The 19,848-nt window shown below is 42.6% G+C and overlaps 1 protein-coding gene across 1 annotated transcript; it reads left to right on the top strand.

Annotated features, from left to right (window-relative positions):
- The first annotated feature begins 4,030 nt into the window (after positions 1-4,030).
- Positions 4,031-19,412, top strand: LOC147423355 (mitotic phosphoprotein N' end (MPPN) family protein). The gene is made up of 4 exons (XM_086501019.1): positions 4,031-4,230; positions 5,148-5,832; positions 5,944-6,055; positions 18,959-19,412. Exons 2-4 carry the CDS (start codon positions 5,168-5,170, stop codon positions 19,262-19,264), a joined length of 1,083 nt encoding a protein of 360 aa, XP_086357145.1. The 5' UTR covers positions 4,031-4,230; positions 5,148-5,167; the 3' UTR covers positions 19,265-19,412.
- The last annotated feature ends 436 nt before the right edge of the window (positions 19,413-19,848 follow it).

The raw sequence follows: 19,848 nt of genomic DNA, 5'->3' as shown, positions 1-19,848 counted from the left end.
ATTAGGCCTAAAATTTGACGTTAGTGGGGATGTTGCTATAATGTCAATTGGATCATGTTGTGAAGGCACTATGGATTTTTCCATCTGCATAAAGGATTTGGAAGGGGTACTATTGATCATAGATGGATCAAGTTGAGCCTATTATCCAAGTTATCAATATTGTTTACAGCAGTGAAAACCTCGTGGTAATGAAGACCTTTCCATTGTCGCGAGTAATGTGCATCATTGTGCAAGCACTGTTGTGGATAAGAAGGATGTTGAGGAGTGCAAGGATATAGGGGAAACAAAGATACTCAAACTTTGATTGTTTGATGGATTGTGAATTTTGTCCAAAATGAAATCCACCTCGTGGCAAATAATAGTACTTTCGACAATGGTGTGCTATGTAGCACACATCACGAAACTAATGGCTTCAATATTGTCGTACACAGTTCCTACTATCTTTGAAAGCATCCCGTTTTTCAATGCAGCCTCTTGGTCATAAGGGGTGTATATTCACATGAAAAGGGTGATATGGACACATAGCCACCTACTTGGCAAAGAAGGTCTATGCTCTTTTTTCCTTCCCAATGGCATGCATGTTTGGTCTATGATCTAAGCAATGTGCTTTCTTCTTAGCCTACTTACACAAGAATAGATCTGTTCTCTCTCTCTCTCTCTCTCTCTCTCTCTCCTCCTTATAAAATGATGATGCTTGCTATTTAATTAGTTCCTCTCTCTTTCTCAAGAGAACAATGGGATGATTGAAAGCCGTCCTTTTCCTCTCTCACATGTACATTCTGAATGTAGCATGGCATTGGAGAACGTGTCATGATAATCAATATCTAATTATCCTAAATAATTTTCTCATGTTAAACTGATCATTTAATACGGGGAAGTGCCAGGGGAGAAAAAGCTAGAATATTGGTTAAGCTAGGAGACCGCCGGCCACAGAAGGGATCCAAAGGAGGGAAAATAGGGATTGGGTCTTATTAAAATTTCCCAAGGCTCCATTAAGGCACACGACATGCAAGAATCCTACGGGACACCAAAAGTACTATGCTAAGTTAGCAAAAAGGTACTATGGTTCCTTCCAGATTCTTAGGCCAATCAATGAGATGTCTATCAACTCAAGTTGCTCAGTCATTGGCTCATACACAATGCTTTTCATGTGAGCCTATTAAAGCCTTACAAAGGAGAGCCACCTCATGAACCTACTGTTGAAGACCCACCAAAGATCGAGGACCGAGAAGAGGTGCTGCAGCCCGAGTCCATTCTCCGACATGAAGACAAGGTACTAAGAGGCGGTAAGACTATCCGACGATATCTTATTAAGTTTAAGAATAATCCTTTTGAAGATGCTAGATGGATGCAAGGCATACAATTAAAGGATAACCTGAACCTTGTCAATGCTTACAATGCTTCCCTAGAGTAAGCAAATGTACAAATGTTAAAAATGAACAAAGTTTTTGTCTTATAAGACTCTCTTTTTCTTTATTGTGCACAAAAATGAAGTAGTATGCATGCTTAGATCAAGTCTGCGGAGACGACATCTCCCAAACACCAAATAGAGCTTGTCACTCTACTATGGAAGATTGATAGGACTAATGTGCAGACATGCTCGCGCAGCTTAGGCTCTCAAGCGCCAAATGGACTAGTCATCCATTCTGGAACGATGTCGTAGGGTAACATAGGGATCCTCTATCCGCTAGGAAAAAGCACTAATGAATATGCTTTATCTTCTCTACCCCATAGTCGAGGATGACTATGATTTCAAGAGAGAGGTAATGTCATAATAATCAATCTCTAATTCTCCTAAATGATTTTCTCATGTTAAACTGATCATTTAATATGAGGAAGTGCCAGGGGAGAAAAAGCTAGAATATTGGTTAAGCTAGCATACTGTTAAGCTAGCCGACTGGGGCCATAGTAGGGATCCAAAGGAGGGAAAATAGGGATCCAAAAGGGGGGCCATCTGCAAAAGAGCAATGTGCACCAATGGGCTTAAAAGACCCTAAGGTTCAGCCCATTAAGACTTCCAAAATGCTAAGGTTCCAAAATTCAAAGGTTGTGTCCAAAGATCAAAAGCCTAGGGAAATTGGATGTGTGTGTGTCCCAAAAGTCTTCAACTATCCCTACATAGGAGGGGGCGAGCCATAGAAGTAGGAGATGAGAGAGAAACTCACTCACACACACACACAAAGCTCCCTTTACACAAAGGGAATGAGGGACACATGTTAGCTCCCTAGCCCAGATGCCCACAAGGTGTACTCAATTCCTATTGGATGGCCTTGGAGGTGGACCAATGATAATTAAGCTAGAGTAAATCTAGTTTAATTAATTTAAAAACACTTAATAAAAGCACCAATAAAAATTAAGCTCTCTAGAAGACTATTGGACAGTCTCCCAAGGGGACCAATGAGCATTCAGCAGCCGAATGGCTTGCTTGATTCCTATTGGCCAGGAAGCAAAGGGATCCAATGAGAGTTTAGTTGCATTCATTAATTACCTAAAGCTCTCACAAAAGGGAAAAGGGGGAAACATGTCAGAAGGCTATCACTTATGCTGCTTAATTTCCATTGGCTAGGCCTGGGGATGTCCAATAGGGTTGTAGCATGAGTAATTAGCAAGGGGGGTCGACCAAGAGAGAGAGAGGGGGCTGATTTTTGCAAGGCATTATCACACAAACACTCACACAATCTCATGTGTGAAGCAAAGAAGACTCTCTCTCCTTCTCAAGCTTTAATGGAAAGCTTACCACCTACTCCAAGCTTGTGAGAAGGGAGGGCTACACCAACAACTCTTGGCTTTTTGATGCAAATTCAACCAAGATCCAAGCTTCAATGCATGCTCATCTCCTCTACCATGCTAATTACTAAGCTAAGCTATGCTAATATGAGTGATTATGTGAGGAGATGTACATCTTTCTCGTAAGAATACTCCTTCTTCCTCTCAATCTACTCTCATACCCCGCTAGCTCTCACCATCTTCGAAGGTGTGCGAGGTCTTGGGTCTGAGACCGTGAGGGAATTGATGTTGTGTTTGATAAGTGTTTTGCTTAGTGCATGAAGTCTCCATCTTCATTGCACTACCTAGTATTAAAGGAACACAAAGGATTGTATTGTAAAATGTCTCTCTTGATGGGAGAAACCATAATACAAAGCCTTTTGGAGGGGGGACCGGCTCCATGCAAATCCGGTCCTCAACTGTTGTCAATTGCTTAATTTCTCTCTCTTTTGAAGTATTGTTAATGCTATCTAACTAGGTGTTATGCTTTTTGTTGCTCTCTCTCCACCCAAGCACTCTTGTTATTCTCATTAGGAATCTATTCTAATGAAATGCTCACTATGTTCATGCTATTCTCCGCTACACACAAGTTACTAGGCCATTAAATGTTACAGAACATGATTCATAAGGAGGGCCAATGATGTTTTGTAATTGTGTTGTAAACTTTATTGTTCTTTTCCAATTATGTCGCAAAAGAACAATGTGGTAAGAGCTTTGGAAATCCTCCTTTTTGTATATCCCCATGCTTGCTTTGAATATAACATGGAGGAGGAGGAGAAAGGCATTGTAAGATGAAGGTGATGTCTAGGTGAGAGATATGGTAATGGAGAGGAACAAAAGTCCTATTAAGTTGGAAGTCCTATGTAGTGGAGGAATTAGGGATATTTTTTGTTGAAATGAGAAGTTATTATTGTGAATATACACCTCTTAGCACTAAAGAGCACGGGGTGGCCTTAGGATCAAGGGCTTTGTACTCAAAACGCAAAGATGAAAAAGCGCAATGATCTTCTTTATGTCAAAAAGTAGAATTTTGTAGACAACATGCAAATTTACAATAATGTATGAAAACATTACACGGTGCGGTCGAGAAAAGCCTCTTGTGTGGACGTTAAGGCACGGTCTTTGAGGAATGACAAGTGATCCATGACTCGAAGTGAGGTGTCTCTCTTGTTTTCACCTCCCACCTTGGCTCCCATGACAAGCCTTTAGTGTCACAAAAGCTCCAAATGACCCCAAGAGGAGGTTACCGAAACCCCAATTGTAATAGCTCCTCTTGGGAGCCTAGACGGCTCCACGAATCGCGTCTTCCCCTTTAGGTTACTCATTCATTTCCCCGGTCTCCAATTGAAAAGCGCCAGAGGGTTTCATAGCTTCATTCCCGCTTCAAAGCCGATCGAGGAGGGTCTGGAGCTGGTAGACACTGAACAGCGCCTTCCGCGAATCCCTAGTCTGCTACCTCTGCAGGTACTCTCTCTCTCTCTCTCTCTCTCTCTCTCTGTGAGAATTTTTACGAGACAGGTCCGCGAAAGCTGCTCGGGGGACCGTTTATGCTGAGAGTTGAAAGTACCCTTGCGCGTATCTGGTTGTCTCCATAATTTCTGACGCGCAGCAAATTAAACGTTCGATGTACTTTTGTATGAAAAGGGCCATATTTTTCTCAAAAGCGTGCTCATCTATCGAAGCTCTTCGAAAACAGGCTTCAGCGGCATGCCTGCAGCAGGACATTGCTTGTTATGGGCTCTGGCAATTTCTGTACAATGTTAAGCCGACGCTTGACCAGTCTGTGTTTCCAGCTTAGTGGGTGCCACAAAGTTGTGGCATTGCCATGTTTGTATCTCTTTTAATTCCAATGAAAATCTTTTAGTGGGTTTATGGCATGGCCAGGGTTTTACCTGTTTTTGTTTCTTTTTCACAAAAAGATCCTTGTATTATTTTTTAATCTGCCAGGTGGCTACATCTCCTTCATCAAGAGGGTACACTGTACATGGCTGTATCTCTTTTTATTTCAATGGAAATCTGTGTTCTATGATCAAGTATTTATGACTGCCACTAACTGTTGGACTATGTTCTCTAATTCGTTTCACCATCTTTACCAATTAGTTTGTCAGCCACTGGCACATGCCATACTATGATTGTGTACGAATAGGCTGGTTGCTGGAGCACCTGGTTTAGATCCGTAAGCATGTATGTGTAGCATATGTCTTCTTACCATTCAGACATGCCTTTCTCTTTCACCTCATTCATTTGGTGCCATTTTGCTTTTGTCAAATTGATGGTATGCTGCTTTACTTGAGTGGCTTATGATTTACCCACAACATTTTGTGGAAGCTTTTAAAAAGACTGTTGTATGTAACATGTGGATGTTAATGTTTTTCCATCAGACACTCTTCAAACGGCAGAAATGAGTGCAGGCTCACAGAATCGCAGTGCAGCCAGAGTATCTCGACCAACTTCCTTGTTTTTCCGCGACCTTTCAGCATCTCCTGCAACTAGGTCTTCTTCATTCAGAGGAGATTTGGGAACAGGAGGAAGGTCTGCGGCAGCAGCATTATGGAGAGATAATCTAGGCGGGTCAGAGCACCCTCCTCCTCCGATTCTCTCGTTGGAAGATCGTATTGAGCGCTCTCCTGATGGTGTTTTTGGTGAATCACCATCGAGGTCGTTCGATTCAAGGCTAGAAGAGGTCAGGCTATCACCTGCAAAGTCTCCTGTTTTGAATCTTGGGAGCCGGAATGCTATCACTGCAACACCTAATGGGGATTTGGGCACTAGTCACTTATTTGGCTTACCACCATTTCAGAGCTTTGGTCACTACAGGAGCCCTAGCAGTCCGAATTGGTGGTCTCCTGTAAAGGAAGGGCAAAACTCCAATGGTGTTCTTGGGATGAAGGATTCTGAGAAGGGTGGTAGTCCTGTCTCAGGTGTTGTTCAACATAACACCCAGTCAGGTGGGTTTCTCACGCTACCAGTGTCAAGAGAGATAGTAAGACCTGACACAAGTTTTCAGTTTAGTGGGAATGCAGCTGAAAATGGTGACGTTGGCGATGATTGGGTAACAATTTTTGGGTACGAATGTTGAAATTGGTTTTTAATGTTGAAATCTAGACACCTATTTTTAATGGGTTAGCATCCAGAACACATTTATGCTAAGTTCTATTTCAACTTTTCCTTTGTTAGATTTGGAGCAGAGGATACAAACATTGTGATGCGAGAGTTTGAAAAGTGTGGTCCTATTGTTAGGCATGTACCTGGTCCAGGAGGGGCAAATTGGATCCACCTGCAGTTTCAGGTAATCGCTTTTTAATAAAATTGAAGCGGTGAGTGGTGTACTAATCCGCGGTTGTATAATTAGAATTGAAATACATTGTATGTTTTTTAGCCAAAAGGAGACTTTGTGGCCTAGAGATGCGTGTTTGAGCATTTGTGTAGGCTTAAGGGGTGCTACTTGTAGTCTATGGCTCTTTGAGTTTAAAAGTTCTTTCGCCAGACCTTTTGCGTTGTGTGTGTCCTGATGTTACAAATTTACCTGTTCTACTGATTTCATAAGGTAAAAACTTTACACTGAACCGAAATGAGGATGGTTTAGTCTTAACTTTTGGAGGCTAGAGGTTTTTGTGATTAGATTTGATAAAATCTGGTGGAAATATTTTGCTATGTGAGTTGGATTTTTTTTGGCCGGACTACAATAAGTAAAAGAGTGCGCCTTTTTGTTGTAATTGTTATTAGTCAGTGGATTATAGCTGTCAATCTGGTCACTAGCTCCCCTCTTGATGTAGTGGAGCTTGTGTTTTTGAATCTTAGTCACATGAAAACCTGTTTAGTCCCCTTGAAATGAAACGAAACTCGAACCAGCTAAAATGTTTTTAATGAAGAATGAGATGAGACAATGTAGCAAAGCAAGTGTACAATATTTTATTAAAAAGTTGTGCGTTCTGTGTATGAATGCCAACTAGTTTCTAGAAGAAGCAAGCGGCGGCGTGGTTCCTTTTCTCTTCACATGTGAGCTACAGCACAAAATTGTCAAAGACTCATGAGAACTCTCTCTCTCTCTCTCTCTCTCTCTCTCTCTCTCTCTCTCTCTCCTCGTTGGCCAGATCTTTAAGGTCTCTTGGAATAGTTTCCTACGACGTAAAAAACTCTTCTTCTTCTTTTTCTCTCTCTCTGAGGAAATTTTCCAACATAAACACATTTTATGGTAACAAGGACTCTTGGACTCATGGTGTGTCATATCTTCGTTCATTGCACATACACCATGTATTATTCATGGATGATATACTCTACAACTCCCCAACATCTATTTGTTTCTTCTTGGCATCCTTGAATAGAAATAAAACAGAACACTTCAAAACAAGTGAACAATGAAACACATAAACCATTTCTTGTGACTATTCCTTGAAGTTGTAAGGATTAGGAAAAAAGAGTCAAGCTTTGCATGTCCTTGAGGATGGCTTGCAAGTTGCCAGTGTGGTTACATGATGATGAAGAGAGATTATAGATATGTACAAAAGAAAATCTTGCCAAGATCTTGTCCATTTGGTAATTTTATTGAAAAGGGTCAATCGGTTAGTACATAACCCAATCGACGTGTGATGCGAGTACCTTATCCACATTGTTGTCGATCTTTGAGATAGCAAGCGAATCTAACTTTTGTAACTTGGCCAACTTGACTATCTTATGTCCTATAATTGACTAGGGGCGCTTTGAGTAGAGAGAATTCGTGCAACCGTTGATGAAAATATTCCATGCATGGTCAAACCTTTGATGGTGAAGTCATATGGGATTGGTAAAATTATGGAGATTATTCGTGGTTGCTAGATGATGGGCTAGACATTGGGAGATGGGTTACGCATTGGCACTCTCCAAGATGAGTATTAAGACAATGGAACAAATTGTCATTGAGATGATAGGTTGTATATTGACACTCCCCCATATGAGCTCGGCGAAGAGGGACCAAGGATGGTAATTTTTGGTGGTGAGCTTTGATAAAGGTAGATAGCTGTAGGGTTTGTGTCAGATGCACATCATAGCATAGGTGTGTTGATGCCTAAAGTATGCTTTGGAGGTCGAGGAGGGGCTGATTTTTCAGCCAACAACATGGACTTGCTATTACAAAGAAACTTCTCTTGCGTTTTTACATCTAGAACAACAGTTGAAATATAAAACAGGTGAAATTGCCGAAACATTTCACCTTGCAATGACACGTCTAGTAGTGAATCGCCTAATTTTTTTTTCCTCTTTAGAGAATTGGCTCCCAAAAAATTAATTATTTATTATGTATATGCTATTTTAAGGTTAACATAGCACATGTCAGCCATCATTGGTTTTTTCTTCCTCTCTCTTTCATGCATGCATTACATGCATTAATTGTATATACTTGTCATATAGAGGGTGAACAAAAAGGGGGACAATACTTTCTCGTCTCTCATCATCATCTTCTTCTTCTTTACACTCATCTCTCTCTTGTCATGTGTGACAAGAGAGTTTTGCTAAATTGGAATTAACATTGATAGATGACTATCATACACCTTTCTTAAGACGGGGCAAAAGTGCTTGCACATATTCACTGCATTGTGAACACCTATTATGTGTATACATAACTCTATACATACACAAATTTGGCGTTTCGGTCAGACATTTTCTTGTGAGACCTTAGCCAAGTGTGAATCACCATGTTTTGAGGGTAAAACATTGTAGGTTTGAAATGTTTCGCAACTATGTTGAGATTTTAGGGCGGGTTTATGGGGGTCTTGTCACGTGCACATCTTACCCTATGTGCATGTGGACAAGCTAATTCTTACTTCTAGGGTTTAGGACAACTTCGGTAGTATTCTGGCACCTTTGTGAGCCTATATGCATGACGTGCATGTCTAGGCACTCTAGAGTAGCTACATACCCTCTGATTGTACATAAACACAACTAGTTTTTGCTAGGTGTAGGCATTGGGCGGTGTTCCCATACTCTAGGATAGTATCTGGCTATTCCATTCCTAACTTAGTTAGAATTGTGTACAAGAGATGAGACAAGCCCTTGAATGAAGGTGGGTTCAGAGTAAGCTTCGAGGAAATGTAGTTGCAGTTTCTTTTCAGGAATAATTGAGTGTGTATACAATGGAGGCAAGGGATTGCTTATATAGCAACCTTAGTAAATTGCCCTACCCAAACTTTGACAAATAAGTAAAATAAATACCTAAAAGCCAAAATGGAACCACATTGGGCAGTTCACTTGAGATGCCAAAACTCTTAACACCCTCTTTGCAGCTCATAGTGGACATCAATAGTGAGACCAAGTCGATGAAGAAGCTACCATGGACACCCCAGTAGAAGGCCTTCGATTGCTGCGGGGATTTGCTACCCTCAACTTTGTTCCTTAGAAGAATGCCATCTTGAGCATCCGTTGCCTTTTAGAAAATTGAATAGTAGACCGCACTACGTCCAAGAATCCCCATTCGTGAATTGTGAAGATGTAACAGACTTGGACACTCCAAGTCAATCACCACAGCACCAAATAACCACTTCAAAACAATTCACAGATCACAATAGATTTTCATTGGCTCGACGGAGTTCCATGCCTAGAGATATTGGCCCCAAAGACTGGCGCCCCTTTCGGTATTTCTTTATGTATTAAATCAATTTCAAAGTACAAGAGAGCAGTTAGGGTCTCACTCTCAGACTTTGTGTCTAGATGCTCTGCAGAGTGAGCCCTAAACCGCTTCTTTAAAGATTACAAGGGATGCCCAAAAGCAGAACCCCAAAAGTTTCCAGTTCAAAAGCGAAGTCTTCTCTCTCTATCTCACACAAACTCTCTCTTGAGTGTGTAAAATAAAAGCAATCAGTTCTCTCTCACCAGCTTAAAAATTGCGTAGCCAATAAAGCATCAAATTGCGTCGCTAGGTCTGCTTTTTTTTTTCAGCCCGAAAAATCTGGAAATCCGTAGTGCTTGCCACGTGGCATTTCAGTTGCTAGATTAGGGTTTCCACCACATTTAGGGTTTCACCCAGCAGTTAGGGTTAGGGTTTCCAGAAATTAGGGTTTTTGGCAAAAATTAGGGTTTGTAGGAATTAGGGTTTCTGACAGTTTTTGCTCTCGGTAACCACGTCATCACTTTGTGACATATCCCCTCTTGAAAGCATTGTAATCGCCCTCGATTATGCCTGCAAAACCGACAGAAGCCATAAACCGTCTTAGCAGACAGTGATTGTTAGTACCTACGTACTAGGAACACACATCTAGCACATGTACCAATTGACAATCACATCACAAGACATCATAGGAAATCACTCGACATCACAGGACATCATGACATTCAACATTCATTCGGATCTTAGACCATGATTTATCGGCAATGTAGCTAGCAATCGCATCTAGATCCAATCGGGACCACATCGAATGTCCGATTGACTAACCCCTATTGCAACCATGTCTATTCGAGATCAATCAGACCAAAATGTTGCAGTCATTTCGTCTATCAGTTCCTGCACTTTTGAAAGAAGTCAAGAATAAATCAGTATCATAATCAGGAATTCCATTTCATAAAGTCATACAGTAGAATACTGTTAGCTTTCAGTATCCTTGAAGCTCAAAGAGACATCAGCGACTCTAGTATCTAAATCAAGGCATCTGTTGACAAAGGAGCGGAGTGACTCCCCTCTTGTGTATCCCACTGCACCAGATCTCTGGCCAAGCTGAATTCTGGGTTCCATTTGGAGTAGACTATGCTAAACCAAAAGCATCGAGGTAAAGTTTCACAATCTGAGGAGTATCTGCCAGGTCCTCCTCCTCCATCCACTTCGCATCCAATGCATGATAGTTCTTGAACTTAACCAAGAACCGCCTTCGGACTTTACCTTTATTCTTCGTATCCTTATGTGCCAAAATCTCCTCGTTTTCTTGCACTTCGGGTTGCTCATTAGGCTCCCCATCATCAAGCACATCATCCTTTAAAGGTTTCAAGAGACTCACATGAAATGCATTGTGAATCCTCCAAGTATCTGGCAGTTTCAATTGGAAGAAGACATCATTTATCTTTTCATGGATCTGGAAAGGTCGGTAGTATCGCATACTAAGCTTTGGAAAAAGCCTCTCCTTTCCCTTTTTCTTTCTCAGGCGTGCCTTCTCAAAACGTAAGAGCACCCAATCATCCTCCTTCAATTTCAAGTCGCGACGATGGCGATCCACTACCTTTTTTTGTCGTTCTTGAGACTTCTGCAAAGTCTCGCGAACCTTGGCAAAAGTCGTATCTAAGTCTCGCGTATATTCATCCGCTTCAAAAATCTTATCTTTCGTGCTTAGGAAGGGTGGAACCTTCGCAGCACCTTCAACAATCTCAAATGGCGCCTTCCCCGTCGAAGAGTGTATCGTGTTATTGTAGGCAAATTCCACCAAAGGTAGGTACTTTTCCCATTGAGTCTTCTTATCTGAGATATAAGACTTCAATAAATCTAGAACCACTGAATTGCAATCTCAGATTGCCCATCAGTTTGCGGGTGGAAGGATGAGGAGAACTGCAACCGCGTGTCAATGCTCTCCCAAATTGCCTTCCAAAACAAACTCGTAAATCTGGGATCTCTGTCAGAGACAATCGTCTCAGGTATGCCATGTAATTTGAAGATCTGGGCCACAAACAGTCTCGTTAAGTGATCTGGCTTGATTGTTTTCTTCACTGTAATGAAATGAGCCTTTTTGCTAAATCTGTCAATAACAGTCCAGATACCATCGTGACCACTCTGTGTTCTCGGGAGATCAAAAATGAAATCCATTGCAATACTTTCCCAGGGGCGGGTGGGTATGGGTAAAGGCTGTAACAATCCTTGTGCCTTATGCTTGCCAAACTTGACCTTCTGGCACACTAAGCAACTGTGCACAAACTCTTCCACATCCTTTTTGAGTCTTGGCCAAAAGAAATCTCTCTACCACCTTTCATGGTGGTAGCAATGCCCCGGTGACCCGCAAAAGGTGGACAATGGCATTCAGTCATAACCTTTTCCCTCAACGGCTGTGTAACGCACAACATGGTTTTTCTCATCAAGTAGCCTTCTCGAATAGAGTATCTTGCTACTGTCTCCCCATCCCGTATCAATGTGAAAATATCTGCAAAATCTGTATCTGTGGCATAATTGTCGACCATATCCTCGAAGCTCCTTTGATGTATCACGAAAATAGCCAGAACCAACGGCTTCCGAGACAAAGCATCTGCCACTACATTCTTCTGTCCCTGCACCATGGACAATCTGGAAGTGAAATTGTGACAAGATGTTCGTCCACCGCATGTGCTTTTCCGAAAGCTGCTTTTGTGACAAGAAGTAGCGCAAACTCTGATGGTCTGTAAAGACAGTAAAATCCGCTCCGAGTAGGTAATGCCGCCACTGAGCAAGAGCATGGATAACCGCCAAAAGCTCTTTCTCATAAATCTGTGTTGTAATCTTTGGCCTTGAGAACAATCGGCTCTCGTAAGCAATGACATGGCCTTTTTGCATTAAGACCGCACCCAGACTATGGCCACAAGCATCACAATATACTTCAAATGACTTCTGCAAGTTTGGCAAAGTCAAAACTGGTCCTGTAGTCAATTTCTCTTTCAATGTCTGAAAGGCAGTCACCTCTGTGGGTCCCCACGAGAAAGGGACTCCTTTCCAAGATATGCAAAGGGGAAGCAACCTCTGCAAACTTTCGAATGAACCGTCCGTAGTACGAACATAGTCCCAAGAAGCTTCTAACTTCATGGACATTTTTCAAATTGGGCCAATCATGTATAGTTTCTATCTTGGCCGGATCCATTTGCACTCATGTTGCTGAGACAACGTGTCCCAAAAAGTATATCTCTAGTAGGAAAAATTCACTTTTTTTTGCATTAATCACTAACTTGTGATGTCGTAATGTCTGAAAGACCTGAAGCAGATGATCTTTGTATTCTGCCTCATTCTTGGAGAAAAACAATGATGTCGTCAAAGAAAGTGCCAACAAATAGCTTGTACTCTCGAAAAATCCTGTCCATCATCCGGTTAAATGTCGCAGGAGCATTGGTTAAGCCAAAAGGCATCACCAAAAACTCAAATAACCCAAAAGTAGTCCGAAAGGCTGTCTTGTAGACGTCTTACGCGCGATTCGGATCTGATGATATCCACTCTTCAGGTCCATCCTGCTAAAGCACGAGGATCCTTGAAACCTGTCGAGTATATCATCGATCCTAGGAATTGGAAATCTGTTCTTGATGGTGATTTTGTTGAGAGCTCTATAATCAATGCACATTCTCCAAGATCTGTCTTTCTTCAAAACCAACAACATTGGAGAGCAATACGGTGAAGTACTAGGCTGGACAAGACCCTTTTCCAAGAGGTCTTTCACTTGGTTCATAATCTCTTCATTCTGCGCTCGGCTCACACGGTAAGGTGGCCGGTTCGTTGGTGTGCTTCCAGGTATCAGATCAATGGTATGATCTTCAGGACGAGCAGGTGATAATACTCGCCTGGTAGGCCTTTTGAGAAGCAATGGGCGTGAGTGGAGAAAATCTTGGCGTTCTTTATCAAGTTTAGACATATTTGTCCTATCCTTATTGCTCAATTCTTTCATAAAGATCGAGTAAACAAACAGATTGGATTTCATTAATGTTGAAATGGCCGAAGCTGATACAATAGGGACAGACTCGCCCTTCAGTTTAATATCAAGTATAATGGTTCTGCCCTTCTCTGTAGTCAAAGTCGCTGTCTTGGCCCGATAATCGACCACGGCGTTGTTCTTGTGGTACCAGGGAATCCCTAAGAGAACATCACAACCCTCCAAAGGCATTATGAAGAAGTCCTCATGTCCCAAATACCCCTGACAATGCAACCGAAGTTTGCCAATGACAGGTGTAATGGCTACGTCCCTGTCGGGTGCTGCTAGAACTGCCTTCGCAAGTGGTCCCATCCGATCGGGAGTGATCTCGAGCCGTGCTGCCAATTCCAGTGAAATGAAGTTGGCCTTGGCTCCTCCATCAAAGAAGATCAGGGCCTCTTGATCTTTCACTTTGCCCCAAGCTCGACAAAGTTCTGTACTCTCATCCATAGTGTTGGGATCAGTACCCACACAATCTGGAACCAATCTTGTTTTCATCTTGCCTTTTCGTCCACGTTCCTTGGCTGCTCTCGAACTCTCAGGCCTATCGTTGTCCTTATCATTCTGTTCTTTCTGTGCCTTTTTAGGGCACTTCGCGGAGATATGTCCATGTTCTCCGCATCCAAAACACTTCCCCTCCTTGATGAATCGAGCTCGCTCCTGGAGTAAGCTTGGGTCGTGCATCCTTTTTCTTTGGGTTGCTCTTTTTCTTTCTACTTTCATTCCCACAAGTCTGTTCGGCTCGTTGTGTCATGGCCTCATCTGTGGGGTAGATCAGACTGCCAGAGTCAATGACAAAGCCCCGCTTCGCATGACTCATCAACTCCTGAATAGAAGCTGACTTTTGTTCCAAGCAGTGATCTCGGATCTCTGTAGGTAGAACCAAGGTGAACCGCTCAATCTGTTCTCTGAACGAGATCTTCTTGAATGAAGAGGCGGGTAGAAAAGAGCTCCAGAATCTCTCACAGTAAGCATTTATTGTATCTTTCTTGGTCATCCGAAGATGGTTCCAAGCAGCTCGTATATCGTGTTCACACTCTTGCATCAACCAAGAAGAAATAAAAAGCTTCTTAAATTTCAGCCATTTAATTGGCGCAGTCTTGTTTAAAAGAAGCACGGACCATCAAGTGCGAGTATTCCCCGTAAAGTAAGAGGCAGCTCTCCGAATCTTGGAGTGCTCTGAGTAGCGTCCTTCCGCGAAAGCGATGTCAAACTGCTGTATAAAAGACAAAGCCTTCGAAGCATCTGAGTATCCTGAAAAAGTATTAAATTTGATGGAGTGTCCACCTTCCTTAAACTCTTGGACTTTGTTGCTTTTATCTTCCAGAAAGTCTATACCGGTTGGCTTTATAAAAATTCTTCTTGTTCGCATAAAAGTTTCCGTCATCGGAGTCTGAACTGTCTGTAGACGAGTCCTCAATAGAACTGTCAGTCAGTGGGCGAGATTTAGACTTCTTTGCCTTTTTCTTGCCCTTTCCGAAGCGTTGTTTCTTGCTTCGCATTTTGCCTTTTCTGTCTTCTTTGCTCTAATCTGAAGAGCTAGAAGAACTGTAAGAAGAAGAAGAGCAGGGTACTCCTTCAAAGTGAACACGCTTCTTCTGTTTCTTTGCTTTGTCAATATCGATTGACTACCCAAATAACCCAGGAAGTCAGTGCCTTTCTTCTGCTTTTTGCCGTGCTTTTTGGCTTTCTTTTGCGCGTCAAAAAGTTGAGCAATCCGTGCATCACCCACCTCTTCTAATTCCTTCTCTGAATATTTCTTGTGAGCAGAAGGTTTCTTGAGAGCGGGTTTCGAGGGTGTAGTGGTTTTCTGCCACTGCTCGTGCACTTCTTGAAAAGAAGTCTCGCTCATAATTTTGCAAATTTTGGGTCCTGCTCAAAATTGAGCATCATCTTTGTTGCATCGTCGATTAATTGATGATGCTCCATCTCTCGTCGCTCCACTTGAGTAGCCCGAGGCGGGCCATACTCTCTACCGGAATCTTCGTTGTGATCCTTGCCCGCATCTCCAGATGCAGAGGGAGTCGACTTATCCTTGCGTGAAGCCATAGGTGCTGCGGAAAAAAAATTGGGGATCAGATTTCCCGTAGAAGAGAAATCGTCCGTGCTCTGATACCACTGTAAGAGACTTGGACACTCCAAGTCAAGAATCAATCACCACAACACCAAATAACCACTTCAAAAACAATTCACAGATCACAATAGATTTGCACTGGCTCGGCGGAGTTCCGTGCCTAGAGATATTGGCCCCAAAGACTGGCGCCCCTTTCGGTATTTCTTTATGTATTAAATCAATGTCAAAGTACAAGAGAGCGGTTAGGGTTTCACTCTCAGACTCTGCGTCGAGATGTTGTGTAGAGTGAGCCCTAAACTGCTTATTTAAAGATTACAAGGGATGCCCAAAAGCAGAGCCCCAAAAGCTTCCAGTTCAAAAGCAAAGTCTTCTCTCTCTATCTCACACAAACTCTCTCTTGAGTGTGTAAAATAAAAGCAGTCAGTTCTCTCTCACCAGCTTAAAAATTGCGTAGCCAATAAAGCATCAAATTGCGTCGCTAGGTCTGCTTTTTTCTGCTCTCTGTAGCCACGTCATCACTTTGTGACAGAAGACATCACGTTCAAAATATATTACTCCAAGATAATGAATTGTGGAACACATCTTGTCCATGATCCAACCAATAACAATGAATTGGTGTACTCATCCTTAGCGTTTTAGATATGTCTGATTGGTTTTGTGCTAGATGCATGTGCTTTGAACTTCGTAGGCTACGGGTTCAAACACCGATAATTTGAACTCCAACACAAGGGTTCAAATTAATTATACGGAGCTATTTTTGTCCCTCTCTGTCACTCACAAGCCTTTCTTTGGTTGAAGCCGATGGTGGCATCAATCTGCATGTGACTAGAAGGCGGGAGTCCGTGCCAGTGTAGTCACCATCATACCAAAAACCTCTTTGCTGTCGTTCTTGAGTCACTATCACTGCTTTCCTCCTGATGCTTGCTTTTACCTTTGTCCTTTGTAGAACCTCTGTCTTTGCTTTTGGATCTACAATCCTTAGCCAAATGACCATGCTTTCCACAATTGTAACAACGGTTCTTGGTCCTTTTTCTGGAAATTGAAGCAACAAGTGCTTCCCCACCTGTCTCAGAAATTTGAATTTTGCCTTGAGTTATCAACACGGCTTCCTCCTCAATGAGAGAGAAAAGAGTTGAGATTATCAAATTCCAACTTTTCCTTCGTGATTTGTAGGCGAAGTGTTCTAGCCACCATTTGATAAGCCTCAGGCAACTTCGTGAGAACCAAAGCAACTAACAAAGTACTCGTCAGTGAGTGTGTATACAATGGAATGGAGGCAAGGGGTTGCTTATATAGCAACCTTAGTAAATTGCCCTACCCAGTCTTTGACAAAGAAGTAAAATAAATACCTAAAAGCTAAAATAAATAATGGGACCACATTGGGCAGTTCACTTGAGATGCCAAAACTCTTAACAGGATGAAGCTTGTGAATGCTTAGAGCAAATGAGTGCCCTTCTGTAACCTCTAGCCTCTTGAGTAGAAGGAGAGGGAGAGAGAGGGGGGGAGATTTGAATTTTGGAGAGAGAGAGAGAGAGAGAGAGAGAGAGAGAGAGAGAGAGAATTGTCACGTCGAACCTGCTCTTCACGCTCTTTCTATGGCGGTGAACTCCTCCGACGTGCACAAGCCTGTGGGTCCTTGCACCTCTTCTGGCAATCCCCGCGTGCTGGTCTTGCTCCACCCGTTTCAGCTTGCACGTGGATGCGCTCTGCCGGGTGTTCCCCCTTCCCTTCTTCCACCCTCCCCTCGCATCCTCTTCTGTTGTGCTCTGGCCTGTGACATTTTCTGCTTTCTTACTTCTTTCTCCACACAGGTTTTTTCTTTTGTTCGCTTTCTTCTTTGCTTGTTGCCTGTTAGGTATGCATGTGATTTTTTCTTTGTTTGTGATTGGTGTTTTGTTTGCATGCTTGCATGTTTCTTTGCACGTGTCTGCCTGTCTGCTTGCGGGTGGGGTGTCTGTGGATGATTGCCTGTTGCATGTTTTTGCCTGTTTCTGTTTAATTCTCTTGTTTTTACTCAATTGGATTAGATGTTTAGGGCTTGTGGTGGTCATGGAGGGTTGGATGGTTGCACCTTTAGCCTCTTCTTCCGCTTGTTCCTTCCAATGTTTTTGCTTATGCAGGTATCATATCTTGCTGGGGATGGCTGTGAGGCTATCTCTCTCCCAGAGTTTTGATGCAAAGTCTTTGGCGGTGGTGGTGCTTATTTTACTCGGATGCGCCGTTGCTTGCGGCCTTGAAGACCTAGAGTTGAGATTCTTGGTTGGAGTTTTGGGCCTCCTTGTCGAAGTTTTGGTGGCTTACTTTTGCTACAGCTCTCTACTTCCTTCTTCCTTTACTCCCTTGCTCCTAGCTTTGTCGTATCCACCCATCTTTCAGAACTTTGTATCATCTGGTTTTTCCCCTATGGTTTGTGGCTGTTGAAGATTATAGGTTTTTTTTTTCACTATCAGATCCGTATTATTTTGTATGCCTACGGGCAACTGCAATGCGTTCGGGCCTGTAACTTTGATTATGTAATACAAAAGCCACTTCTTTTGCGTGCGCGTGCACACACACACACACACACACACACACACACACACACAAATGAAATGATATATTAACGTCTTCAAAAGGCCAAAATGACCTATGAGACCATCAGATACAAAGTGGTCAGTCTAATACAATGTCTGAAGTACAAGTACAAAAAGTACTGAAAATAAAAATGAAAACTGAAAATGAAGTGTGAAATGTGAAGTGTGAAATGTGAAATGTGAAAATGTAGAATAGGCCCTCAATGACAATCTGGGTGTCGTGCTAGAATGCCTCTGATCCTCTGTTGGAGTCTTCGCTGATGGAGTGTGCTCCTGTGTCTCGGTCGTGGTCGTCTCGATCTCCCGAGCTCAGTCGCCCTGTCAATGAGGGTGCCTCTGGTATGAATGCGGGTCTGTGCTGGTGGTTGGTCTCCTGGCTCCCTCGATCCAAAGAAGTCTGTGATCTGTCTCTGTGACTGTCGTACTCTAGGATGATGCTCTACAGCAGTGGACTTATTTGTCTACGGAACCACATGCTCTGAGGACAGGGCAAGCTTCCAAGGAATATATTTTCTCGTAGTTGTCTTACATCTTTCTCCGAAGTATGATTTCTTGCAGATTGGGACAACCTAAGGATGGTTCCCACTGACACTCTAAAAGATTATGCTCGATTTTGGGATGTTAGGATCAAGACAAGGGGAAAGAAACACGCCCCCCGGCCCCCCCCTCCCGTGGGGTTCCCCCTGGCTGGTCTGCAGTCATTAAACTTGGTTCTCAATTTGGCTTCCAGGCTCTAATTCTACCCGAGCTGGAACCACCACCTACCGCGGTATGACATGCACATCAAAAAGCCTAACTCTGTCCTTTAGGTTATGTTTGAAGTTGTAAAGCCTTTTTATGTAGGTTTGTTGCGTATGCAGAGATTACTACCCATTTATGCAAGTAGTGTTTTCTTCTGTCTGACTTGCTATGTTTGAACACGTACTTTAAGCTATTTGAACTTGTTGGGTATGCAGAGTAAATTTGATGCGCAGAAAGCTTTGTACAAAAATGGTATGCAACTCAATGGAGCTTTAATTGTTGGAGTGAAGCTCTTGGATCCGTTGCAGAGACAGGCACTTACTGAAAGGAGTCAAAGGACTGTCTTCAACGTGCTGCCTCCCAAGACACCAACAAAGGGTGCAGTGGCCACACCCATGAAGGCATCGGCCCGGCCATACTATCTGCAGTCAAGTGGAGGATCTCAACATGCGGCAGGGCCAATCGCATCACTGTCGAAATCAATCTTTTCAAAAGTAGTGGATCTGGTCTTCGGTGTGTGATTTAGGGCCTATTGCTGCATCATCGTCGAGGTCATTTGTCTCAAGAGCTATAGATCTGGCTTTGTACGATTTAAGGCTCTCATGATGGACTGCCAAGTGCCTTTTGTATTCCTCTGTTGAAAGGTCCAATAAGTTCTGTTTGGGGAAATCAGGTCCTGGCTCATTTCAAGCTTTCGCAAGTTTTGAAGCTCATTTCAGTTAAGTAGTATTGCGATTGTTCTTTTATTCATTATGTTTTATATTGGAGCACCAGGTGGACACCATTGTGTAGAGCTGACAATGAACCTTAAAGTGTATAATGCTTGTGTATGAGCATTTATGATCATCAGATCATTGGTGCCCCCTGTTTTGAAGGGGATTTATTTTTGTAATTATAGCAGAGGGGCTCTTTCCATGCATTTGGAGAATGTCTAATATTAGCCAACTGGAGTGCATCTAGTATTCATTTCATCTCTGGGGTTAGGAGCACAGCCTTGTTTGTCTTCTGATTGAAGAGAGTGAGACCAAGACCAAGTGCTATTTCGTGCTTTATGAAAATACCCAAAGTCAAATTAATTGCTGCATTGCCTGGGCAATGCAAATTT

Source organism: Adiantum capillus-veneris, chromosome 26, assembly GCF_014529385.1.
Source record: "Adiantum capillus-veneris isolate H3 chromosome 26, ASM1452938v2, whole genome shotgun sequence".
NCBI classification, from domain to species: Eukaryota; Viridiplantae; Streptophyta; class Polypodiopsida; order Polypodiales; family Pteridaceae; genus Adiantum; species Adiantum capillus-veneris.
The sequence above is the reverse complement of the archived record's forward strand: the minus strand, read 5'-3'. Positions and strand labels throughout refer to the sequence as shown.

Excerpts from the sequence above, each read along its gene's own strand:
- LOC147423355 (XM_086501019.1), top strand. The coding sequence starts at position 5,168 with ATGAGTGCAGGCTCACAGAATCGCAGTGCAGCCAGAGTATCTCGACCA. Across the intron at positions 5,833-5,943 it reads GATTGGGTAACAATTTTTGG|ATTTGGAGCAGAGGATACAA; the intron begins GTACGAATGTTG and ends TTCCTTTGTTAG. Across the intron at positions 6,056-18,958 it reads GGATCCACCTGCAGTTTCAG|AGTAAATTTGATGCGCAGAA; the intron begins GTAATCGCTTTT and ends TTGGGTATGCAG.